Here is a 26,119-nt window from a genome sequence, read left to right on the forward strand (position 1 = left end):
TTCATTTTACAGTGTTGTTATTAATAATCAAACAGGCAAACAATAAACACAAACAACCATAAACAAAGTGCTGTGAGCATTGGTTCAAGATTACAGGCTGAAAACTGTGGAAAATACAAAAAAAGGCATTGAAAAACATTTCTTGTGAAGTTTTTGTTGGTGTTGTGTCTACACATATAATTAAAAACAAACCAAAGCATAAATAAATATAGAAAAACACATTCAACAATGGTGCCATGTAATCATTCTTCAACCCATCATTCGTATTTCATATTTAAACACTCATTATAAAAGCTAAAAGAAGAGAATAGAGTGAGAAAAGAGTGACATCATTTCTCAGTGGGAACATTCCATTTCAGAATGTATTGGCGTGAGCTTCTGAGGAGTCATACTGGAGCGTTTTCCAGCAGCTGGCTGCTTCAGGGCAAGTGAATTACATTGTATACATGTGACGGCAGTTTATTTAGCTCATACCTGTTTTAAATGCTGCTAACGCTTGTATGGTGTTCGGGTCTGTGAAACCTGTTTTAAAAGTTAAAAATGCTTAAAAAATAAGTTAAACTTCAGACATTTAGATTTATTCAAGATAAACTTTTTTTTTTTTCATGAATGGCACCATTTTTCATGAATGTGATTGCTTGTAAATGGGATAAAGTAAACACCTGTTTGTATTTTTACACAAACTTTTATGGCTGTATTGATTTGACTAGACCAGCGAACAAGAGCTGTGTTACAAAGACATGAACACCATACATGGGTTAAACTTAACCAGCAACAAGACTCGGTTTACTAGTATTTCTGGTTAAACAGCATGACTGTTCACCAGCTAGACCAGCCATGATAATAAATGCAAGTCTTTTCAGCAGGATGTAGACAGTTTCTTACTCTCGTCTCGAAACATCTAATTCTAATCGAAACATTCTTTAGACATGTTTGTAGGACTTTGAAGAAGAGGACTTATCAACGTTGTCTCTACAATGACAGTTTTATTAAACTACCCTCCTGCAAAACACAGATTACAAACCATTTTACCAAAAGACACCTTCAGTTTTAACTGGATTTTCCAATAGCATAGGTCACAACACCTTAGCATTGGAGACAATGCACCAAGAATAAGGGAGATAACACAAACAAGGGTGATACTGGTTCGGTTGTGGTCTATGGAGGGGTGTTATGAAGCTCTGACGTTCTGTTTCCTCAGTATTGGTCTCTGTACAGTATTAACGTGAATGTCTGGTCTTCTTCACTTGGAAAGTTTGCTGATGACTCTTATTAGGGCTCCATTCTCATCTTTCAGCCGCTGGTTATCAGACTTCAATTCTGTCAAAACCTGCGACCACAAAAGGGAATAACAGAGAATTTATCTGTGTATAAATTTGCACTTTTAAAATATCTAAACCTCTCTGTCATCACTCAGAAAATATGATCATTTATATACAGCGATAAAGCCATGCTCAGTGAGATAAACACAACAGCTATGCTCCAAAATCTAGTAAGTGGCCTAGTCAGGCAACATTTTCACACATCAAGCAAAATTCTAAGACACCAAGCAAATGTACCTTTTGTAAAGAAGGGAATCTCATAATGCATTGTGCCAAGCTTAGCAAAAAAAATCTTTAAAGATGCAGTATGACAAGAGATGCGGACTATATTTAATTGCATTCACAAAGTATCAAATATGTTTAATTTTATTAAAACACAACGAAGACAGAATGTTCCCTTGATTTTTTTGTTCCCATTTTGGGTATTTTTTGGGAAGCAAAAAAAGTTCTAAAAAAGTTCTTCTTTTGCAACCACGAAATAACTCTCTCATAAAAAATAACCTGTACAGAATGTTCCCTGGTTAATCTTTTGCAACCATAAAATAACATTCTGGAATCCAAAAACTAATAACAAATACAAAAAATATGTTCTGGGAACAAAACATTGTCAGCTGGGAATGAATCATTTGACCCATGCATTATTCTATTTTTACAGTGTTGTGTTGTTAGCTTAGCAACATGCTAATGTCATTCTCTACACTCTTGAAAACTGTTCAGTAAGGCCCAATCCCAATTCTACCCCTTACCCCTACACTTTCCCCTACCCCTCCGTTTGGCGCATTCACGTGAAGGGGTAGGGGTGTCTCAATTCTCTTTTGGTTGGAGGGGTAGGGGTAAGGGGAAGGGCCAGATAGCCCTTCAAACTAAGATTTTTCGGGACCTCACTTCAAACGAAGGGCTAAGAGAAATTTCCAACATGGCTGCTTACTCGAGCAAGCAGACCCACATGTAAGTCATTTTTTGCCATTAATAAGGATTTTTATGACAATTTTTCATTTTATGTATGTTACATTCAATCTTGTGTTTGTATTTACGCTGATGTTCTTTTAACGTTTGCAAAAAAAATCGCTAAAGTTTGCTAGCGGACAGCATGGATTGCAAGATATTAGAAAATATATTTTTATGTCATATACTCGGTGCATCGGCGCATGTCCTCTGACGTAACGTTAGGAGCTAGCCAGTGTAGTAGTGGTGTCCCATTTCTTAGCGGAAAATTTGTAACCCTTCCCCTTGCCACTTTGTTTCAAGGGGAAGGGGCGAGGGGTAGGTGAAGGGATAGAAAATAGAATTGGGATTGGGCCTAAATGTTATTTGTCAGGCTGTATGGCTCCATAAAGAACCTTTAATGTCCACAGAACCTTTATGTTTCATAAAAGGTTCTTTGTAGTGGAAAAATGTTCTACAGACTATTCACCTTATTTTCGAACGCGGAAGTAAACGATGTGACGTACTTCCTTTTTGTCTTGAGACTTCCGTTTTATTAGCCGGCCGGTGGAAAACAATGGAAGTGGTGTCGCGGGAGGATGCTCAAAACACCATTAAAACAGCTCTGGTGAATATTTTTCACACCCGCGATGTATAACACAGTGGGAGGATGAAGCGGCCTGATATATCATATCAAGATATATTCAATTATTTCGTATTTTCTCTCGGAGTTGACGGGTCTTCGATGCGCAGCTATAAAAGCACGGAGACGTAACTGTACCAGTACATGCACAGTGGGAAAGTCGGTCAACATTTGTACATGACAGACCACGAATTCGTGTTGACTCCCAGTCAAAATGGAGCAAACATTCCTGGATCCTTACAACTAATAACGGAAGAATGGAGACGGATGGTTGCTCTTGTATCGCAGGTCTCCACCTAGCTGCGGCATCCATCACAACTTTCCAAAAACATACTAACCAATAACTGTCTGTTTTTATGTCTATTAAATAAAAATTATTTCATGTTGTTCATTTTCTCCCTTGCTTACTTCAGCTTTAATCCTAATAGTAACATGGCCTGGTAAACTAGGCGATCAGTACTGTTTAGCGTGTCGAAAAAATGTTAAATATGCTTTGGATAAAAAGTCTGCTAAATTAATGAAAATGTAATGTAATGACAGGGCAAGTCCTGTAACTGTTAGTCATGCAGCTGCGATCCTCTGGCAGGTAACGCTAAGTTTGCTTGGCTAAATACATATAAAAAATGCTGACAGCTAAGTTTTAACTCCTACTATATTATTATACCACTATTTACTGTTTATTACGCTGTGCTAAATACGTTTTGTTTATATGCAATCTATGATATATAATAATGATATTTTTCTACATTTAGTGTCACTCTCCCCATAAATGCCTGCCTTTAAACGATGTTTATTAGTTATTGTAGTCAAGAAGGTGAATTATCCAGGAGAAAGGGCATCCAGTGGGCTAAAATAACGAATAATGGATGCAGATCATAAGGTGCGCGACATCCAGATTCTGCTCTTGTGCGAGGAAATGTTTTGTAGACAATTTTTGCATTTGTACCGGCTATTATGGCAACCTCTAACTGCACACATTAAGCGTGTACCTTTGGGTTCCATAATAAATATTAACTAGCCAGTCAAAACAGCACGTTCGTCTCACTCGCAATACGACTGCCATTAGCTATATGGGGGCCCCCCGGAAGTCTAAATACAAACAGCACAAAGATGGCGGCGCCCACATTTACGTCAAAAATAAGGTGATTAAAAAGGTGAGAAAGAAAAGGTTATTCTAAGAACTTTGAACTGAAAGGTTCTACGGCATCACTGCAAAGAACCTATTTAGAACCTCCTTAATTCTTAAGAGTGTTTTGGAATCATTTGTTAGTAGAGCATTCCAGATGAATGTGTTTATGTGGACAGACAATAGTAAGACGGTTCACACTCACAGTTTTGAAACAGAACTAGACAAATCAACTAGTCAAGATGTTTTGATCATAACATGCAACACGTCATCTTCATAACACTACACACTCACATGCCAGTGTACTTCTGTGCCAACTGCTAGTCATACTGAAATCACCCACAGTGTGTTATTAGAGAAGACAAGTTAGAAATGAAGACAGACGGCCATTCTGTCTTAAACTGCAGTGATTTAAACAGCATCACCAGCACTAATAAACTTCAACAAAAGAGTAAACCCAGCCACTTATGACTTCATATCACATCTTTTCAGCCTCAGATAAAAAACTTATTTTGGCTAATTCCCTTTTAGCACACTCATGACCAGCACACACTCATACACATACACACAGGCTCTCAGCACTGTAGACATGTCTGGGATTTTCCACAAATAGGTTTAAATTAGTTTCCCATTACCTCTTCTGTTTTAAAATGGTAACATATCTTATGTGACTTTGAGGCATGAGTCATGACTGTTTGACTTGACCATTGGCAGACTGAGGAAATAATTCAACCTGGTCGCGTAGGAAATACGTACCTCTGTACACTTTTTGCAGCGCTACAAAATATGTACCATCAGGTACATATTGCTACAGTTTTGAGAAACAAAAGTCCACTGGGGGCGCTAAAGAGAAGAACTGTATTAGTCCGCTAGAGAATGAGTGTCAGTGTCACGATTTGTCTTTGAAACGATTTTATAGATTAATAGATCATTTAGAGCACCTAACCCCACCCCTACCCTAAACCTAAAATTACCCACTTCCCAACCACATAAACACGCATCATGAAATTGAAGTCAAGACACGGGTAATTTATAGCAAACACTGACCAAAGGCAGTATAAAAGCATTACAAACAGGTCGTGTTGCGTTTTAAGTCTTCTAAAGCCGTACGATATCGTTGTGTGAGCACAGCAGGTTTTAATCGCTGACGATCACACTCCAAGAATACACCCAGTTGTGTTTTATTAAATTGTTTGCTCAAGGTTTGCGTGTGACGCAATCGGAGCGGGACAGCCAATGCTGTTTCATAACGTAAGCTAGCGTAATGATGCAACCAGTCACAAGAAAGCCAATGCCATTTCACTGTCGACGCTGACATAATGGCAGACGGAGAAGGGGATCACTTTCGGGTCTGTTCTCTGGCCTCGGAACGCTTGGAATAATTGCATTTTTTAAATAAACAGCATGTGTAGCCGTATCTTCCTGTTACGTGTTGTGTTTTATATTGTATAATATATAAACTGTTAGGTCTAGGGGCGGGGGCGGGTTACGTGCTCAAATACGTCAAATTGTGAGTAAGAAATAATAAACGTACACAAAATACGATGTCTGATGAAATTCAAAATCATAACACCCCCGTATAATATAATATAATATGATGTTGTTAACGTTACTGTTGTTGGAAATTGTGATACTGGGTTGCAATATGTACTTGATGGTACGTATTTTGTAGCGCTGCAAAGTGTACAGAAGTACGTATTTCCTACGAGAGCAGGTTGAAGTTATTTCTGTCAGGTTCACTACCGTCAAAAATGATTGACAATTAGCATACAGTTTAGATTGGTGGTATGGTTTTGTTCTGGGCAAAACTCCCTGCCCATCCATGCAGCCAGCATGAATAAGAGCTGGGAGCGCAGCGATAACCTCCCTTAGGGAAAACATAACAGAAAAAGCAGATGTCATTCGTTCTTAAAGACATTTAAGTGTAACACATAATTCAAATGTAGTTGAGACTTATGAAAAGGAATAACAGAAGTCGAGTCCCGATTGTAAATGTGATGTGGAGCTGGGGATGGAGGAGGGTAATTTGCTCCTGAGCTGAGCTGAGCTGTGATTGCGTCATATTGCGCACATAGGTAGAGGAGGATCAGCTGATGCGGGCTTGACTCACGTGACCAGCCAGAACTAACGCTATACGCTTGATTTTTTGGTGCCGTTCTGTTCGGCGACACTTTAGGTTTATGAAATAGAAAATCTATAGAAAGAGAACTATTAGATATATTAGAAAAACTATTACATAATACAAAATCATCTCACAAAATATTGATTTTGCCTGTCCTGACTATGGTCTTCCAAACAATGCAAAAATTAAATACAATACAAGACAGCCGTCAATACTGTCATTTTGATATTGTCTACCAATTTCCAAAGTATTATAAAATATTATAATATTTTAATGTTTCAATTATAAATAGCATTTTAAACCATACAAAACTCCATTAACATTACTAAAACATGCATTCTACAGAACTGCACGAAGACTTTCAGGATTTAAACTTTTGATGTAAAAAAAAGAGTGTTTACTTTGTTGCTGCAGTGCATTGGTTCAGCTATTCAACCCTGTTACTGTAATAAGAATTGATCAATTAAATCAATTTATTGTACGAAAAATGTATTGTTATTGTTATCATTTCATATAATCTTTTTTTTCTTTAATTAAAAGAAAAAAAAAACGTTATCAGTCACTGTAAACTAACAATTCATGCTAGTTATTTCCCGCTGACCTAATTTATGCTAAGCAAGAAGACCAAATTTTTGGTCATTTTCGCTATAAATGGAAAAGGGGGTAGATTTAATAGAATAAGGCTTCATTTCTTTAGAAAAAGGCTTTAAAAGTACTTAACAAAATAAAAAAACGTTCAGTATTTTCCTGTGTCTGTTAGTAGCTGTCCAGAGGACACAAAACCATGTGAAGGCCGACTGTACATGCAATGAGTCATAGTTCTTAAAATAGTCTAAAAGCAGTCAGCAGATGTATTCACAGACGCGAGAATCTAAAAGCTCTGTGGCGGTGATTTGATTTAGATATTGCTCTGGTATACAAGAGACGTTTGGTCATGGAAGAGCTTTAAATATCTTTAAAGCGTCTGCAAGAGGAATGTGAGGGGTTGCCCTTCCCCAGACCCATGTGAGAAACAGAGAAAGGAAGAAGGAACAAGCGAAGAGGTCTTTAATGTAAGACAATTAAAAACAAACATTAATAAAAGAAACCTGCCTGGGAGATGCGCAGCATAGGGTGGAGGAAGAGGACAAAAATGAGAGGAAAAGGGAGAAGAAAGGGAGAGGAGGACTAGAGATCCTCCGATTCAGGGAGAGAGGACGTCTGAGAGAAGCGGGCGAGGGTGCGGAGCATGGCTTTGTTCTCCATTAGGAGGCGCTCGTTCCTCCTGCGGAGAGCCTGTAGCCAAGCCAGAGCAGGAAGGGTCTGGAGATATCAAGAGGCCCAGATATTCAGAGAGAGAGAGAAATAGAGAGAATATGAGTGTGAGGGAACGTTTTAGTTTTAGTACTAACGTTAGTATTAGTCTGTAAAAAAATTAACATGAAATCCAAATAGATTATTGATTTTCCTAATGCACTGTAATAACTTTTGAGACAACTTTATCTGACAAATATTTTTTAGACCCTCCCCATGTCAAGACCACTTTTTATGATCCAATCAATGAACTCTTTTGTCCAGATTTGGTTAAACTTTTTTCAATTATGAATCATGATGGAAAAATGGTGCTCCGTTATTAAAGAGATCAGCTGTCAACGGTGAATATTCCGAGGCCACAACTGACCAATCAAAATCAAGTATTCCAAAAAGTCTGTTATGTATTTCAAGTATTCCAAAAAACGACCCTGTTTTGAATGCATTAGAGTATAAAAAATCTCATGAAAAATGTGCATTTTTATTTAAGCCCAGAACGTGAGAACGTGGCTTCATGTTGATTTTAATGAGAAAATAGAAAACAGCTAAACATGCAAAGACAATTAAGAAAGAACATACAAACACAGCACATGCAAGTAACAATAGACATCCAAAAATAAAAGAAAATTAAATCAAGCCAGCATGCACCTTCATGGTCACTTGTAAACCAGTCAATCTTTTTTACTGAGTGAGATGCTACGATTTCTTTTCTTCAACAGTAGTGATCATCATCTTTCATGCATTTTATTCAGTAAAAGCCCAAAGAGGAGATTAAGGGTTGAAATGAGACATTATAATCTACCTCAGTACCAGCATATGGAGACTACTGCGAGAAACCATCCAAACATCTTTTCATGGCTTACAGATCCACAATCAGGCCACCCAAGATCTTATCCTTTTCCTCTCTAGAATGACTCACCGCTTTGACAAACAGGTCATATCAGCCAATCCTGAATAAACCGGTGTAACTGACTAAATGTCACTATATGGATTCTAGGTAGTGTTGAGACTTGTTTTCAAGTCACTTACACAGTCTAGTGCGCTCTCATTGTCTGCAGGTACAGTGTCCATAAAGAATACATGTGAGGGTGTTCTTATCATTTAGACAAATTACAGCAAGGTATCTTAGAGGGAAGAAAACTTATTGTGTTTCTCAGAACAGTGCCTATATTATAATGCTATGTATACTTTATTTATAATATGCAGAGATAAGCGTAAGTGGTACTGTTGTTTTATGAAACCACTGCTCTGTTTGCTTAACCCAACAATGTAATATTAGCTTCAATGGTGTGAGTTTGAGGCCGGACTGGTTCTGGGAAGAATAATCTAGAAATCTGTCTCAAAACCACAAATGGACCGAAAATGGTCACTGCATGCTGCAGTTTCATCTACAAAAGTTGATGTATAGTCAGCCTGATCTCGCAGGAATTCCTAGCTATTTTCTGAATTCATATGTATTCGTACGATGTGAAAAAAAGCAATACTTCCCTTAACCCCACCCCTAAACCTAACGTCAGTGGTGTAAAAGCAAATCATATTAAAAAGTGTGGATAAAATCATACAAATTTATAGGAATTAGCAAAAAATTGCCATCCCGTAAAACAGTTGCTCACGAATTCCTGCGAGATTGCGTTGGTATAGTTGTTCTGTTGGGATTGAATACAGTAATATTATTTGAAGTAATTTCAGATTTACAGTATGAATGAGGGCATGTATAGTTCTCAGAAATCTGTTACCTAAGGGGAAACCTGAAGTTATCTACCAATCTCAGGAAAAAACGACTATTTCGCAATTTCGTAAAAATTTGTACAATGCGAGTCGTACAAAAGTACTATTATTACAAAAAAGCAAGAATGAAGCTCCACCCCTAAATCTAATGTCACTGGGGTGAATCAGATCGTACTAAATCATACAAATGAGATCATACGATATGAATTAACCCAAAATAGTAACTAATTGACATGAAATGGTATACAGTATCTACAGCGAAACACTGTGTTGCATTTCGGTGAGTAAACAGGTGCATGTAGGTGCCCTTGATGTGTGTGAGCAGGCAACCACGCGTGGGGCAAACCACTCACCATCAGCCCCTCTTTAACCCAGTTCAGATGAGGTCTGCTCAGGGCTGACAGCGAAACCTCACTGGAGGCGTCTGTTGGGGCAATAGTTATATCAAACAGTCACATCAAACAAGTACAAGAGCTTCTGGTTTCTCATCTCTAGTGAGCTGATAAACAGAATATCACAGAAAGTACAAGTTCCAGACCACAGCAGACGGTCATAGATGGTTTGTTTTATAGTGTAATAGAAAGGTCAAGATGTGTTCATGAAGGAGATTAGAAAGCTATGTGAACACTGATCTTGAAACATTTGAAAACAGTGTTTTTTTAAAACGCTCATCCATATTTTCAAGAGTTTTCGAAAAAGTTGCTCATTCACACTAAAAATGTACTGCATATGAAATGCGTCATTTCTGTCAGGTGTTTATGTACGTACTTTCCACTTCTTGACGTGACAATGAGGTGAAGTAAAATAGGACGATAAGAATATAAAGATCCAAAAGCGTGTGAAAATATAGACCAAGAATAATCCAATAACAAACATGGCGAAATATACGACTGCTTCAAAAGTAATACATACAGTGCCTTGCAAAACCCACTGAACTTTTCCACATTTTGACACGTTAAAACAACAAACAAAAATGTATTTTATTGGGATTTTATGTAATAGACCAACACAAAGTGGCACATAATTGTGAAGTGGAAGGAAAATGATAAATGGTGTCCAACATGTTTTTCAAAGAAATATCTGAAAAGTGTGGCGTGCATTTGTATTCAGCCCAGCTGAGTCAATACTTTGTAGAACCACCTTTCGCTGCAATTACAGCTGCAAGTCTTTTGGGGTATGTCTATACCGGCATTGCACATCTAGAGAGTGAAATGTTTGCCCATTCTTCTTTGCAAAATAGCTCAAGCTCATCGGATTGGATTGGATGGAGCGTCTGTGAACAGCAATTTTCAAGTCTCGCCACAGATTCTCAATTGGATTTAGGTCTGGACTTTGACTGGGCCATTCTAACACATGAATATGCTTTAATCTAAACCATTCCATTGTAGCTCTGGCTGTATGCTTGGGGTCGTTGTCTTGCTGGAAGGTGAACCTCCGCCCCAGTCTCAAGACTTTTGCGGACTCTAACAGGTTTTCATCTAAGATTGCCCTGTATTTGGCTCCATCCATCTTCCCATCAACTCTGACCAGCATCCCTGTACCTGCTGAAGAAAAGCATCCCCACAACGTGATGCTGCCACCACCATGTTTCACGGTGGGGATACTGTGTTCAGGGTGATGTGCAGTGTTAGGTTTCCACCACACATAGCATTTTGCATTAGGTCAAAAAGTTCAATTTTGGCCTCATCTGACCAGAGCACCTTCTTCCACATGTTTGCTGTGTCCCCCACATGGCTTGTCGCAAACTGCAAACGGGACTTCTTATAGCTTTCTTTCAGCAATGGCTTTCTTCTTGCCACTCTTCCATAAAGGCCTGATTTGTGGAGTGCACAACTAATAGTTGTCCTGTGGACAGATTCTCCCGCCTGAGCTGTGGATCTCTGCAGGTCCTCCAGAGTTACCATGGGCCTCTTGGCTGCTTTTCTGATTAATGCTCTCCTTGCACGGCCTGTCAGTTTAGGTGGATGGTCATGTCTTGGTAGGTTTGTGCCATACTCCTTCCATTTCCGGATGATGGATTGTACAGTGCTCAGTGAGATGTTCACGGCTTGGGATATTGATTTATAACCTAACCCTGCTTTAAACTTCTCCACAACTTTAACCCTGACCTGTCTGGTGTGTCTTTGGTCTTCATGATGCTGTTTGTTCACTAATGTTGTCTAACAAACTTTTGAGGGCTTCACAGAACAGCTGTATTTATCCTGAGATTAAATTACACACAGGTGGACTCTATTTACCAATGAGGTGACTTCTGAAGGCAATTGGTTCCACTTGATTTTAGTTGAGGGTATCAGAGTAAAGGGGGCTGAATACAAAAGCACGCCACACTTTTCAGATATTTATTTGTAAAAAGATTTGGACACCATTTATCATTTTCATTCCACTTCACAATTATGTGTCACTTTGTGTTGGTCTATAACATAAAATCCCAATAAAATACATTTTTATTTGTGGTTGTAACGTGTGAAAATGTGGAAAAGTTCAGTGGGTATTAATACTTTTGTATAAGTAAAAAATATTAAATATAATAAAGAAATAAGTATGAAATACAAGTAAGAAATATCAGGCCGTTTCTTGCTTTGGTCTGAACGGATCACTTATGACTAAAAATGTGTAATTGAAAACGATATCGTCAATAGTTTTTGTTTCGTTGTTGTTGTTGACAAAAACGAAGCCTCAGTGTGGACGGAAGGCCAAAACTGAGAGGAAAAAGATGCATTTTCGAAGGCAGAAGTCTTATAGTAGGATTTTGAATCAGAAACAACAGAGACAACAAACAGCATAGATAAGAATTATGCAACTATGCACCGACTCAAGGTGTTCAAGGCAATACAAAAAGTAGGAGCCATCCACACATATGATCTTTAAAAACACATACAGTACTGTACTGACTTCCAGCAATGAAATCACTGCCAGTGTAAACACACCTTCAGTTGGTTGATGTGTGGAAACTACTGTACTGTATGCCAGCTGTTTGAATAGCTATGTACATAGATTTTATACTCTCTATGTTTCCATGTTGCTATGTGTAATATGAGTGACAATATCATCCAAATAACTCAACTTTGAATGTGAAATGAGCCATCAAAATTGCCCAGCCCACACCTTGTTACCTCAATTGAAATTTGGAGCAATTGCTATCTTGCCCCTCTTACATTGATTTGGCCTTTTGTAAATTTGGCATCAAGTTCTTCTTGGCTCAAAATGCCAGCAATGTACAATTACTGCTGGAATGCAGAACAAAAGCCGTGCCGTGTCTCTTTGCTGGATTCATTTGGGCTCCGGTGTTGCTGGAAGTAGGTCATAATGTACCGCAGCAGCTGTGAGATGCTACTGAACTGCAAATCTTTGCAAACAGTGAGTGTAATGCCATTGGCGTGTGATGGGGAGCACAGATTTGGATAACATGAGATAAATCAGGAGTGAGGGCTATCATAATTGTTAAATTGACCATTTAACTTGTATTACGTATTTAACCTTGTATGTCAGTTAATTATGAATTCATTAAACACGATAAGTAAATATTGAGGTTAGTTAACATGCTCTTGAAAGTCACTCAACATCAGGCAGATAAACTTGCTTGGGATCAGAATAAGAAAGTACAAGTTGTTTGATGTGTACCTTCAATTCTTCTTCCATGCCCGAGACCCTCTTCTCCAATGCTTCCTTTTCCTACACACGCAGGCAAAAATCGTATTGAAACAATATCATTAAAATATAACAAATAAAATATAATATAGGAGATTTGACCGCACATGCCTGGCTCGAAGTTAACTACCAGTCTGTGTTTAGTTATAATATTAATTTATATGAATATTCATTCATATTTTATTGTATATTAATTGTATTAAAGTACATTAAAACTACTCAACAGTTATTGATTCTTTGCGGAGGTCTACCGGAAGTTACGTTTGGCCCACGTTTGTTTATGTTGTTGCTGCTAAAACCGTCTTTAATATGTAGTGCCTGGCATAGAGTGTTGGATCTTTTGTCGGGATCATTAAAAGAATTAGATTTAGGCTTTGAAGAAGATTTAGGCTTTGTTGTATTCATATGTTGGGATGATTCACAGCTTAACATAATTTAAGACAGTATGTTTACTATGTAACTCCTCCTCTTTTAATTCCCTATCTGATGAGTTATGTTATAATACTACAGCATGCATCATACTATGTCCATAACTAAGTTTAGTTATTAGGTGCAAATTAACCATACTCTCAGAGCTATGCAAATAAGACGCCATGAGAAACAAAGGAACTTTCTTTGACCCACTTATCGCTTTCATGGCATTGGCCCGCAGGCCACCTGGGGTCAGGGCAGGTATGCACATAAAAACATCATTCACCGGTACATTCTAGGCAGAAGAGAATCCAACAGATCCCGGGGCTTTCGGCTCCCCGCGGGGAGGCCGCGTAGGCCCTGCAAACTTCGGACACGGGGGCTAAACCCTAAACTCAGCGCTTTAGCAGGACTGCATCCTGAAACCATTTGAACATTTCCATCTCCGCACAGAGCTCGCAAGTATCAGTTTCTACAGTATATGTAAAATAGCTGCGTTAATTGTGTGCCTCTTTGTTAAAGATGATTTGATTAGTGTTCAGAAGTGTTTTACCTGCTTCGCTGCCATGCTACCTCTCTCTCTCTCTCTCTCTCTCTCTCTCTCTCTCTCCGCGAGTCCGCGCTCCATAGCGTTGTGACGAGGGAGGCGGGACGAGAGCCGTGGGGGAATGACGCGAGGCCGGTGGCGCGGGTGATAATGAGTGTCAGCTGTGCGTTACACCGGTCTCGCATCTCTCACGGAGGAGCTCCGGAAGCATAAGAGGAGGAGCGACAGGAAGGTACGACGAGAGAGGACCGGGCCAGGACATGTGTTAAGTTTGTATTTATGTTCTTGTGGCCGGCAGTCGACCGTGAGGTGGCTGCCGGCCCTTTTATTTCCGTGTTATTGTTTGTTTATTTTGATGAAAAGATATTGAATGTTCGCCGGTTCCCGCCTCCTTCCTTTCCCTACTTTGAACTGTGTTACAAGCGTGTTTGTGTTTCATGTATTGTTTGTCTTTATGCGGTCATCATTATGTTTACCATGTAGAGTAGTTTTAATAAACAACCATATATTCACTTGTGATGGGTTTTCTGTGCTCAACGCTCACAAATACTTCACATTACACATTCAAACTGTGTTTCGATCTATGCAACAGCTCTAAATCCTGTTTGGTAAAGTCGCGTTACTTATGGCCATGAGATAACGTTAAAGTGTATAATATCATTGATGTATTTGAAGTATTTTTATCACTATACTGCTAATCAGAAACAGTAAAATATGTATACTTAGTGACGATTATCATACATATTTTCCTTTGAGCTAAACTAATTCCCTGACTGAAATTGATGTTTAAATAACTCATTTCATGGATGTGATCTTGATAGATATGATGGAGAATCATATTTGGTGAGCTAAGCTCATCATTATTTTTAACATGCAGCTAAAACCGCTACAAATAATACATATAATCAAAATAATTAAAATATAGCAATAACATTAAAATCCTTTGAAAAATGAATAAAAATAAAACGACAATTCTGAAATCCTTATCAGCAAAATAAACAGAAAATCATGATCTGAACCTCACAGCATGAAGGATGAAGGAGGAATATCAGTTCAAGATCTTATAGGCAAAAGAGAAACACACACAAACTTTTTAAGTGATAAAGTCAGTAATGATTACACATAATGATGATATATACTGTATGTACCCTTTTCTCAGATTCAAGTACAGTAGATCTCTCTGATATTCTGTCCTGCTTCTGAAACACAAGATAAATAAAAAGAAATAAATCCACATAAGCAAAATCACCACAAAACTATAAAAACAAACACATTTTTATTTGATATATTATTTTATGGTTAATACTTAAAGCAAATTGGCCTGCTCTCAGTCTTAGTATTGGCGTCTTCCTACAATGTTTTCTTTTCTTTTCACGGATCGTAATTCTTTACAGATGCTATCATACTAAGCCAAACCCTCAGGAGCCCGAGTGGATGCAGAGGGCAAGCGTGCGCTGTTGTTTTTAATACAGCCTGAGCTTCTTGGCAGATGATAGTCAAAGTGATTAAAACCACAGATAATCTCTCTTTCACTCCACATCTCCTGAGACTGTCCTTCACCTGCGTGACTCTATCTAGCTGCGAGTGGATTTTGGAGAGCTCCTGCTTGCTGTCCGCCAGACGAGACTTCAGCTTCTCATTCTCAGACAGTGCTTCCTCGTACATCTGAAAAACAAAGAGATTGTCGGTTAAATTCACATCTCCACTGGGAGCTTCTTTCCTGTTGACGGTCACCAACAAACCACTAGTGACCTACACTGACCCTGGTAACTAAATTCTGTTTTAAATCTAGTTAAGACTGGTTTATGGTTTAAATCTAGTGGAGGTCGAGGCTGGTTGTCACATTATATTTTATACGAAGGGACTAATTCACATGAATTCGTACATCTGCTTTTGCACCAGTGATGGTTTGGTTTAGGGGTGGGGCTTCATTTTTGCTCTTTTTCTAAAATATGTTTTCGTATGTTTGACGACGCGTCATACAAATTCATATGAATTAGTCACTTTGTAAAGTAGTTTTGAATTCCCGTGAGATCGGTCTTGGAGTAAATCTAGATCTCAGTACTGTACGGGTTTAGGTCCAAAGTCCAATTACACAAAGCTTGTTTTCTTCAGCAGTGTGTATTTATGTTGGTTGTAAACACTGAGCTCAACCCCATCGAAAAGTAGGATGATTATTGTAAATTCTGTTCTTTAAACTAAAATTGTCATATCAAATTTCTTTTGATACAGTATCTGTTGGGTAAACAAGTAAACAAAATGAAACCACGCTGGCTTACAGCAGGTCAAGGGTCAACTAAATAATAACATAGTCAATGGTTTGATATACATGTATTTACATGTTACCTCTTACATTTTTGCTGTCTTGTGAAATGTTAAAGCTTACAAACACCTTTGACCTTCGAAAAAAAATATTGTATTGTTTTGGTAAACATTGTGTGACAGCCCTGGCCTTAACGACAAAAAAGTCATTAAAGTATTTATTAAAATATTCATAATATAATATTTTGCCTTTCCCTTCTTGTATCACAGTTAATATGTGTGTACTGTATGTATATCTGTCATATAGTATTTAAGGATTTATTTTCTATATAATGAACAATCAACATATATTTTACCAATTAAAGTTCTTCTCACCTTCTTATAGTCTTTGTTTGCAGAGTCATCTTCGGTTTTGCTCAAGGAGGCGAGTCTGTTCTCTCGGCGTGTGTATGTTCGAGATGTCAGTCTGTCTGACGGGGCGTCAATGCCACTGGAGTCTGACCTGGTGCCATCCGGCAAACACAGTAACGAATCATTTAGCTTTATAATAATCAAATATTGTGATACTGTATATAAATACTGTAAAAGAACAATGGCTTTGGACAAAAATGAAAGATCCTTACCTTGACACCCGATCTTGCTGCAAAAAAAGAGAAAAAAATAGTTAACTGATGTAAAATTGCTTAAATATGTTCACCAAATTTAAACATAACAACATTATTTATATTTATATAGCCTTCATTTTTAAGGTTTTGTTGCTTTTCATTTACCAACCTTAGGGAAATCAACAAAATAAAGTTAAAGAATTGATGGAACAAGAGAAAAATAATCAGTGAACTGCTTGCTCGTGATTCAGTAAGCATTTAGCTTGGTCATGATAGACTGCCATTGTATTGAATTCAGCCAACCGATCATTAAATTCTCTCGTTCTACAGAAGTAAGTCACAGAGGTTTGGAGCAATTTCATTTCTGGTTAAACTAATTCTTTAACATAAGAAACAATTAGTCATCTGAATTTTCTCATTATGGGTGAGAAACTTAGAAAGTCTTTAATACATTAACAAAGCACATGTTCCAAGTCTATTGTGAGGTATCTTTTGTGAGTATTAAATATCATGGTTCTTGACAATAACCGTGCAGTATCATGGTAGTATCATCTCAATACATCTTTGTAAGGGTAACACTAGGCACATGTACACGCATAGCCTATATTTAAACTGATATATTTCATCTCAAACTGTTAAGATCTCATAATCTATGACTTTGAGTGTGCCAGCGATTACAAGAGTTAGAGTATGATATCATGTCGCCAAACTTGTGCATCTGTGCAGTTACAGTGTGTGTGTGCATCTGCATAGAAATGACATCATGTCACAAAGTGTTTGAGTGATAAATCCTCTCTTTCAGATGAACTCACAAAACCTTTTTTGTTTGGAACACTTACAGCAGGGGTAGTCTAGTTTTACTCGTCTGTGTCCAGATCACAAAAATATGTTTTAAATCTCTCTATTGGAAAACAAAATTGTTTTGTGAAATTAAGTGGTTTAAATCTTCCCTGGAAGACAAAACGAGATCTTTTGAGAAACGGTTTTGTGTCCATACAATGGAAGTCAGTGGCTGGTCAATGCTGTTTGTTATCAACATTCTTCAGAATACTTTTTTGTGTTCTGAAGAAGAAACTCAGAATGAGGGTGAGAAAATGATGAATGAAAGATGAAGTATTCATTTAAATTTCTTTTACCCTGAATAAAGTTAAGAGGTGACTTTTCATTAATGAGTGTTACTTACTATGTACTTGCATTGCATACTTCCTATACTTTCAGTTATGCCTTCATTTTATTTTGCAGTAACTTTTTGCAGTCACCTGTAATTTTACTTTGATTTTATGGCAACGGTTGTTTGATCTTGCGTGTAATGATTTATGCAGGTCCTTATGAAATCTGCTTTATTTGCACTTCACTTTTTTATTCACCAAATGAAACCGAATCAATTTAAATACAATAAAACGTGTGCAACAGACCAGAAACGAATGAAAGTGAATGTAATTGTTAGTCGAAAGCACGAACAATCAAATCAAATTGTCCATAATATTTAGTAAACAAACCTGTAAGGCATGTTTTATCACATGCGTCACATCACTGAATCACTTCCATTTCAATTCTACAGATTGTAAGATGTTCTCTTGCATTGCTTCAGATTCAACGCTGTCGAAAGAATCCCCCCCTTCTGTTGCTCCTCGCGAGCACATCCTGTTTGGACACTTGATTATGCATCAAAGAGAAATAACAGTCCACTGTCTCCACCGTCTGAGAGGGACCGCTGAACAATGCCAAAAAAGGACATGGAGTATCCAGTCACTACAGCCGGACAGAGTTTGGCGGGTAAGAAGAAGAGATTACACTGACAAACTAATAAAACAAGATATGTGCCATCACATAATTGACCTTATATGACAGTGCATGTCTGGGTCTGTAATTGATTTTTGTTGTGAAGTCAACAGTTGGGATGGGCCCGTGGTAACTGGTGAGATGCGGTTGTGTCAGTGTGAACGCTAAACACATCCGGGACTTTTCTCCTTATGTGGTTATACGACATGTGCATGGATTTAGCAGATGCTGTACTGTATGTGTTCTTGTGGTCATTCCAGCCTCCGTTATCAATGATGCGCTTATTCCCATTACACAAGGGAATCTGAGATTATATTTATATGCGATGTGAATTTCCCAAACATTGTGATTCAGAGTTTATGTATTCTGTCAAGATCCAAGACCAGCAAAACATTCCCATCAATCCTTCACAGAGAAAATCTATCGTTGTCTTATCTACCATAACCTACTCCAAATTAAAAAAGAAATAATCAATTTTGTATAGGGATAGCCCATTACAAAATAATAATTATGTTTTTTAAAAAGAGAATATATTTTGTGAAATGTCTTGGTTTTGTGTTCATACAATGGAAGTCAATGGGGCCCCATGCTGTTTGGTTACCAACATTCTTCAAAATATCTTCTTTTGTGTTCTGCAGAAGAAAGAAAGTGACACAGGTTTGAAATGGCACGAGGATAGTAATTTTGGGGTGAACTATCCCTTTAAACCTAAACCCCACAATGGTCCAACCATAATCCTAAAACACAGTATTTAAAATCTATAATCCCCCTAAAATCATAATAAAGGAAATATTAATAAGAATGTTGCTTTAAAGTCCTTAACCTCAGCCCCTAAGCTTGACCTCATCTTTACCCCCAAAATCTGACACAATCTGTTGTACTGGGACCAACATATCCTTCTTGAATAAATCACATCAAACTTTAAGGCACATCATCCCATTTAAAGATCTGAAGGTCCTCATGGGTCATCAGCACCCACGGGCACCTGCTGGCCCGAGGCCCACTCACTGTTCCTAAAGAGAGAGAGGGAGAAGTATCAGAGCGCTCACTTTCACCACAGTAAACCATGTACGGCAGTTCTGATGCTGGTGCGGACATTCCGTTCTGCGAGTAAAAATAACACTGAATCAGATTAATGGCCGTGGCCTCTAAAACAGTCGAGCACGAAGGAGTGAGCTCCGGCTAAATGGTAACCTAACGTTCCATTGTGATCAAATTTACAGCGGATGATGGCACGGCTCATCCCTCATACAAAGATTCGCAAACAATTCAGTCAATTCTCTTACAATGGTTCAATGAGGATTTTGCTTGGGGTAAGCTTGGATTAGTGCACCAGGACAACTGTACCCTGTGTTCCACATCAAAGGCCATGAGAAAACACATGTGGACCTCAGCAGGGGTTGCTGAAATCTCTATGCGTTTAACGCATATGATCTTCATAACTCATGCATTGTATACTGTGATGAGGTTGCTTCGTGCAGCCGTGGACGACTTCACCTTCATCCAATAACTTCACAAACTGTAGCATTTACAGGATCTGGCTCACAGTATTTATATATGGAACCCCATTTAATCCTCTCTTTCCCTCATCCCTTTATCTCCCCCTTTGAGAGCCAGCTAGTCCGTCTGCCAGCTTGCAAAATGGAAAATATGAGCATCACCATATTCGAATGGGACCGTACAACACGCAACTCCAAATAAAGGCTTTTTGCTCTGCGGTCCTCTCTCTCCTTTCATTTCTGATGTATTAAAGGTGTCGTCGTGTCCTTTTCTGGACTCCCATAATTCTAAAACTGTTTTGTTTCAGAAAGTAAAACAATGTTACGGTGATACCAGGGTGCTTAGAGGGATACTTCACCCATTTACTCACCTTCGAGTTGTTCCCAATCTGTATGAATTGCTTTGTTCTGATGAACACAGAGAAAGATATTTGGAAGAATGCTTATAACCAAACTGATCTTGACCCCCATTGACTCCCATAGTAGGAAAAATAACTTTTTTGTTCTGTTGAACACAAATGAAGACATCTTTAAGAATGTAGGAAATCAAAAAGTTCTGAGGCACTTTTGACTATAATAGTATTTTTTCCTATGGTAGTCAATGGGGGGGGGTCTGCCTGGTTATAAGCATTCTTCCAAATATCTTTCTCTCAAAGAAATGTATACAGATTTAGAACAACTGGAAGGTGACTAAATGATGACAGAATTTTCATTTTTGGGTGAACTATCCCTTTAAATGACTGTGGTCTTTTTCTGATACTCCAATGAACTGACTTAAATACCATGGTACATGTTTGAAATACTATGTTATGGTAGTACCATGGTAAGAGATTCTATTACAAATTAACGTTATAAAAACACGTTGTTCAAAATCGGACTGTCACAACATTTTGACTACACCATTATCATGGCCAAAAGATTCTCACTAATGATATTATCACATAAGATATTGAAATTATTTTTGAAAAATATTGCAATTATCAGTCAAATTCTATTTTGGCTAATGAATCATTATCAAAATACAAGTGTAAGACAGAGAGAGTTTATAATCATTGTGGCTCTTAACGAAAAACGTTCAACAGGTGTTGAATTATGTACAATATTAGCATGTGTAGAATTAACACTGATAATCGTGGTTTTATAACAGTTACTGTCAATACCGGTATATCATGATATGCCTAGTTCAAAATGATATAAAAGGACAAAATTGTTTCTATTTACATCACTTTTGAGTGAAATATTCCCTATGAAATCTTTTTTTTCCCCAAATTCCATTTTTCTGCTTTAATTTTTCTGGATTCTGTTTTTAATTTTTTTTACTACAAAATTTTTTATATATTTGCCCACATGCAAATGCTTAAGCATACTACATTTTTTGCTCATAAACTCTAATAAAATACCTAGACACTACATTGTTTTGAATCATACAGTAAAAATCCTTTAAATAAGGCATAATGTACAACTATGTTAATATAAACCAAACCAGTATCTTATATCTTACATTTCATTACTGTTTTTCTTTTATAATTTTACTAGCGTGTTGAATAATAAAGTAAATAATATAGTATACTACAGTTTTTTCATGTGAGTGTGTCATAGTTAACCTGACTTTTATTTTGACGACTCGCCACCAAGTCCTTTTCAGTGTGTGTTTGACAGCAGCTTTTTTTTATAAAATGGTGAAGTGCTTGTGTTATAAACTCTCAGAGCAGTTCTGCAGATTATGTGTTTATGTGTTCGCGTCCCTATACAATGACACTGTCAACTCTCAACTCAACTTTATTTATTTAGCACTTTTTACAATTTTCATTGTTACAAAGCAACTGTACATGAGACATATTGACTATAAGCAAAACAATTCAAGTTGTACCTGTAAAAACAAGAAAAAGGTGAAAACACAGAAGACAGACATACCCACATACAAAACACTCCACACACACAATATGCACACGTACTAACACACAGACATAGACACACACACACACACACACACACACANCACACACACACACACACACACACACACACACACACACACACACACACACACACACACAGGTTTTGGTTGACTATCTACGTGGAGATCTACGCGTTATACTGTACAAACTGTATATTCTATCCCCTATCCCTAACCCTAAAGATCATAGAACACTTTTTGCATTTTTAGATTTGTAAAAAATATTGTTCTGTACAATTTATTAGCATTTTTGCCCCTGGGGACCTCAATTTTGGTCCCCACGGTGACACGAGTCCCCATGTGTTGGTGTGTATTCAGGTTTAGGTCCCCACCGGGATATACAAACATGAACACAGACACACACGCGCACACACACACACAGACACGCACGCACAGTGAAAGCACACATTTAAGATAAAGGAGAGAGAAGCACAGGTCAAATATAACAGACTATAAATTCCTATATGCAATATTAATTAAGTAAAACTTTAAAATTCTAAAGCAGCCCCCCGGCCAGGCAAATAGTGCAAAACAGTATGCAAACGGTAGCGAGGAACCCAAAACTCCAATGGAGAAAAAAAACCTCAGGAGAACCCAGGCCCAACCAGGGGATTCCAGTTCCCCTCTGGCAAAAGCTGCTGCCTCTGCACAAGCTCGACAGTGCTTGCACAACAAGCAAGGCTAAATAAAAATAAATAAACTTACTAATGAGGTAAATTATAGTTTTAAGATTATCATTAATAATCTAATAGCATTCACAGCATCGCGTGTACGGTACACGAAACCGCACCTCTCATTCACTCAAGAGACATGCAGAGCAAGCAGATTACATAAACTGCAGCGGAATAATTATTCATGCTTTTTATAGCCCAATTTGGAATTTATCAGCACAAATTTGCAATTATTTCATTAAAATTACCATAATGTAACCATTGTATTTGTATTAAAACTATGACAATGGTAGTCAATCTGGCAACATGGTTACTACACATTTTAGTATAATAAAACCATGCTAAATTTGACTCTTTTTCTTACACTCTGCTCCATGTTAAAAGTGAAACCTTTCACACGATCAGTCATCAGTGTTTGTCTGTTTATTACCCTGTAATATGTTGTCTAGGCTTTAAAAAAGTCCTTCATAAACAACCAGACGACCATAACAAACAAAACACATGTGTTTATCCTTTGAAACATTCGCTCCCTCACTCGCCCTCGTCATGGAAACTTTTTTAAGCCCACGTGTGCAATTTAGTTGATGGGAAAAAAACGCATGCTATGATTAGAGGAAACATGAAACGTTGTATCCCTTCAGCTAATCTTGTCTTATTATGGGGTGAAACTACTGTTATGATCACTAAAGATTAAACCTTTGTTATAGTGCACAGATTTAGACATGGGGCGGTGATGTCATAAAGAAGCATGCACATTTCAGTCAGAACTGTATTCTTGCAATGTTGGCCAACACCACGGGTACACATAAAGGAAATCAGGTTTTCTTTCGTTCAGTGCAGTACCTGCTAATATTAATGGCTTTTTTATTTTTGCTGAAGTAAACAGTCTCAGTCAGTATGTCAACATTGTTTCAGTTCACTTACCCTTTAGTGTAAAACCACAGCCAACAGAAAAAAACAACCGTTTGTACAAATCAACCTATTATGCAAGAGTACATCCTGGATTGGTGTGGTGAGATTTAAAAACCCGAGTGACGTGAAATGTATTATTTTGTTAAGATTTCTCAAATCTGACATTCTCAAGCCGTGTGGACCAGCAACTTTAAATTACAAGTTGTTCTGACTTATGGTAAAACAGATTTTTGTGTTTGTCAGGGTGCTATTGCAGTTTCTGGGGTGGCCGGGGGCTTGCTTACTGATCCAAAAACAAAAAGCTTCTCTAATGGAAAATAGAGTGGATTTCTCAATAAACATTGCAGAGCTTGTATTCACAAAAGAGATTTAGCCTAATAAGGTTATTTGTTATCCAGTTTCGGACTTATAAGGAAATATTGGATAATCTGGTGTGGCGTTGGCCGATATGACAGCTCAGCACAGAATGGATTTGGAACAAAATCTATTAACACCTGATAAAACAGGACAAACCCTGTTCACAAACACACAATCATGAATGACTCAAAACTTTTCCAAATCTATAATGCCAATTATCTAAAAGGTCAATACCAGGGTTGTAGACAACAAAAAAATGGTCAAAATTCCACATAGCCTTTTAAAGGAAAGGTTCACCTCAAAATCAAAATTGTGTTATTTTTTACTCACCCACATGACGTTCAACATGTTTTAAGACCTCCCGGCGTCTTCGGACCACAAATAAAGATATTTTAGGTGACATCCGAGAGATTTCCAGGCCTCCTCATAGACATCATGGTTATAGTTGCTGTCAACGTCCAGAAAAGTACTAAAGACGTAGTTAAATTTGTCCATCCGCTCATAGTGGCTCAATTTAACTTTTTTGAAGCGACGAGAATACTTTATGTGCAAAGAACAAACCAAAATAATGAGTTTAATCTATATATTCTCAAACCGAATGCGCATGCGTCGAAGTGCTCTCGTCAACGCGCACCATAGACCGACAGGACAGAGGAGGAGAATATATTGACTAAAATCGTTATTTTGGTTTGTAAAGTATTCTCGTCTCGTTTTGAGGTGAACTTTTCCTTTAAAACACATTTATCAAGATTACACGATGTCAAGTTCTTTATCTTTTCAAACGGCACTGCAAACTTGGACTTTTATGTAATTCACTCTTTAGTAGTAAAGCAGTAGGGGACTTGGAGTCATTTAAAAACGTAGTGACCCATGACCACTGGGAATTACTCCCACTTCTGTACTGAACTACTGTATACATCACAGACAGTACCGCTCTGTTCACCCATAACATTCTCTGATGTCACCCCCAATGACAGCACAACAACACAATCTCATAAAGATCCTCTGTTTTGATATAAACACCAAAAACTCTCTGCACCAGAAATTACTGACAAATCCGGGGCCAAAAGTCTGAGACAACTAAAGAAAACACTTTTATTTGTTTCACAAAGTTTGAAGTGCACCTTTCATCGTTTTAATGTAGCTGGCATGAAGTATAAAACTCTATGCATGCCATCCCTGCAAGGTTTAACAATTTTCCCAAGAGCATCTTGCGTGCATCAACGGAAGCAAGAAGATAGGTATGACAGGTATCACAGATCCATAACTATTTCTTGTTAAAATGAAATCATTTATTTCACAGTTAGGTGTTTTACGAGATTATTTTTTAGTTCAGGATGAAATGGTAAAAAAAATAGTTTAAGTAGGCCTATGACTTTCGGACGCCACAACAAAACTTTTAACCTATAAACGTGCTGTCAAACAACAATACATACATACATACATACAGTACATAACACACAAATATTTTTATCCAGACTTTACAAACAATTACCCATGGTTTTACTACAAAAATAAAACCCAAACAAACATGGTAAATGTAGGCTAAACTATGATTGCTGCAGTACCAATATTTTTACCCATTGTTGTAGTGGCTATACAAATGATAATAAATCTGCCAAAAACATGGTTACTACACTTTAATAATAATAACATATAATAAGGGTCGTGACCAAGACTGTGTATTATATATGAAGTAAATCGCAATATACAGCATAATGTAATTCCGCAAACAGCTGGCTCTTACTCTGAATGTTTTTGTGGTGGGAGACGAGGGTGGGGAGTCCGACAGAGACTTTCTGGGTCGAGACGAGAGATCCTTGCTGCGCGAATAGAGCGATGACATCTCTGTCCTCGGAAGAAGCGCAGATCTCGTATAAACGCAGAAACACGCTTACAAAGCTGCTCCGGGTACATCCATGACTACTGCTCGATGTGGAGTGGATCGAGCTCAACAGGTGCAACTGAGCGAGCGAGTGTGTCCGGAGAATGTGGTACTTCCCTCTTCAGTGCGTGTGTGTGTGTGTGTGACAGCTGATCTGTGTTTCCTGTCCTCCGCACGTCACAGTAGTCATTTGAGAAAAATGAAAACAGTCAAGAGTCGCCGCTCCGCTTCTCTCTCTCCACTCCCCGTGAATCCATTTCCGTCTATCTCCCTCTCTCTGGCAAACACATAAACAACATTCGTGGCGTGCTCTCCTATTGTACCGCTAACACTCATGCATGCAAACACGCGTAAACACACAGTGAGAGCTACAATAAAGAATGGAAGGAGTGTGCTTTGTTAACTGAAACCCCTCCCTTGCAATTCTG

At 37.9% G+C, this 26,119-nt stretch overlaps 1 protein-coding gene across 4 annotated transcripts; it reads right to left on the minus strand.

Annotated features, from left to right (window-relative positions):
- On the minus strand, nt 1-26,119 carry LOC130544984 (protein phosphatase 1 regulatory subunit 12B). Of its 4 annotated transcripts, none has more exons than XM_057319226.1 (8): nt 25,554-26,119; nt 16,647-16,663; nt 16,399-16,525; nt 15,322-15,426; nt 14,910-14,960; nt 12,777-12,827; nt 7,230-7,439; nt 1-1,330 (listed from the first exon to the last, which is right to left on the minus strand). In XM_057319226.1, exons 1-7 carry the CDS (start codon nt 25,650-25,652, stop codon nt 7,305-7,307), a joined length of 585 nt encoding a protein of 194 aa, XP_057175209.1. In that variant the 5' UTR covers nt 25,653-26,119; the 3' UTR covers nt 1-1,330; nt 7,230-7,304. The 4 variants fall into 4 exon arrangements, with proteins under 4 accessions (XP_057175209.1, XP_057175211.1, XP_057175210.1 ...); XM_057319228.1 differs by lacking the exon at nt 7,230-7,439 and adding an exon at nt 9,509-9,579 and having other exon boundaries at nt 25,554-26,116; XM_057319230.1 differs by lacking the exon at nt 1-1,330 and adding an exon at nt 9,509-9,579 and having other exon boundaries at nt 7,355-7,439; nt 25,554-26,116.

The sequence above is a fragment of the Triplophysa rosa genome, linkage group LG21 (genome assembly GCF_024868665.1).
Source record: "Triplophysa rosa linkage group LG21, Trosa_1v2, whole genome shotgun sequence".
Taxonomy (NCBI): domain Eukaryota; kingdom Metazoa; phylum Chordata; class Actinopteri; order Cypriniformes; family Nemacheilidae; genus Triplophysa; species Triplophysa rosa.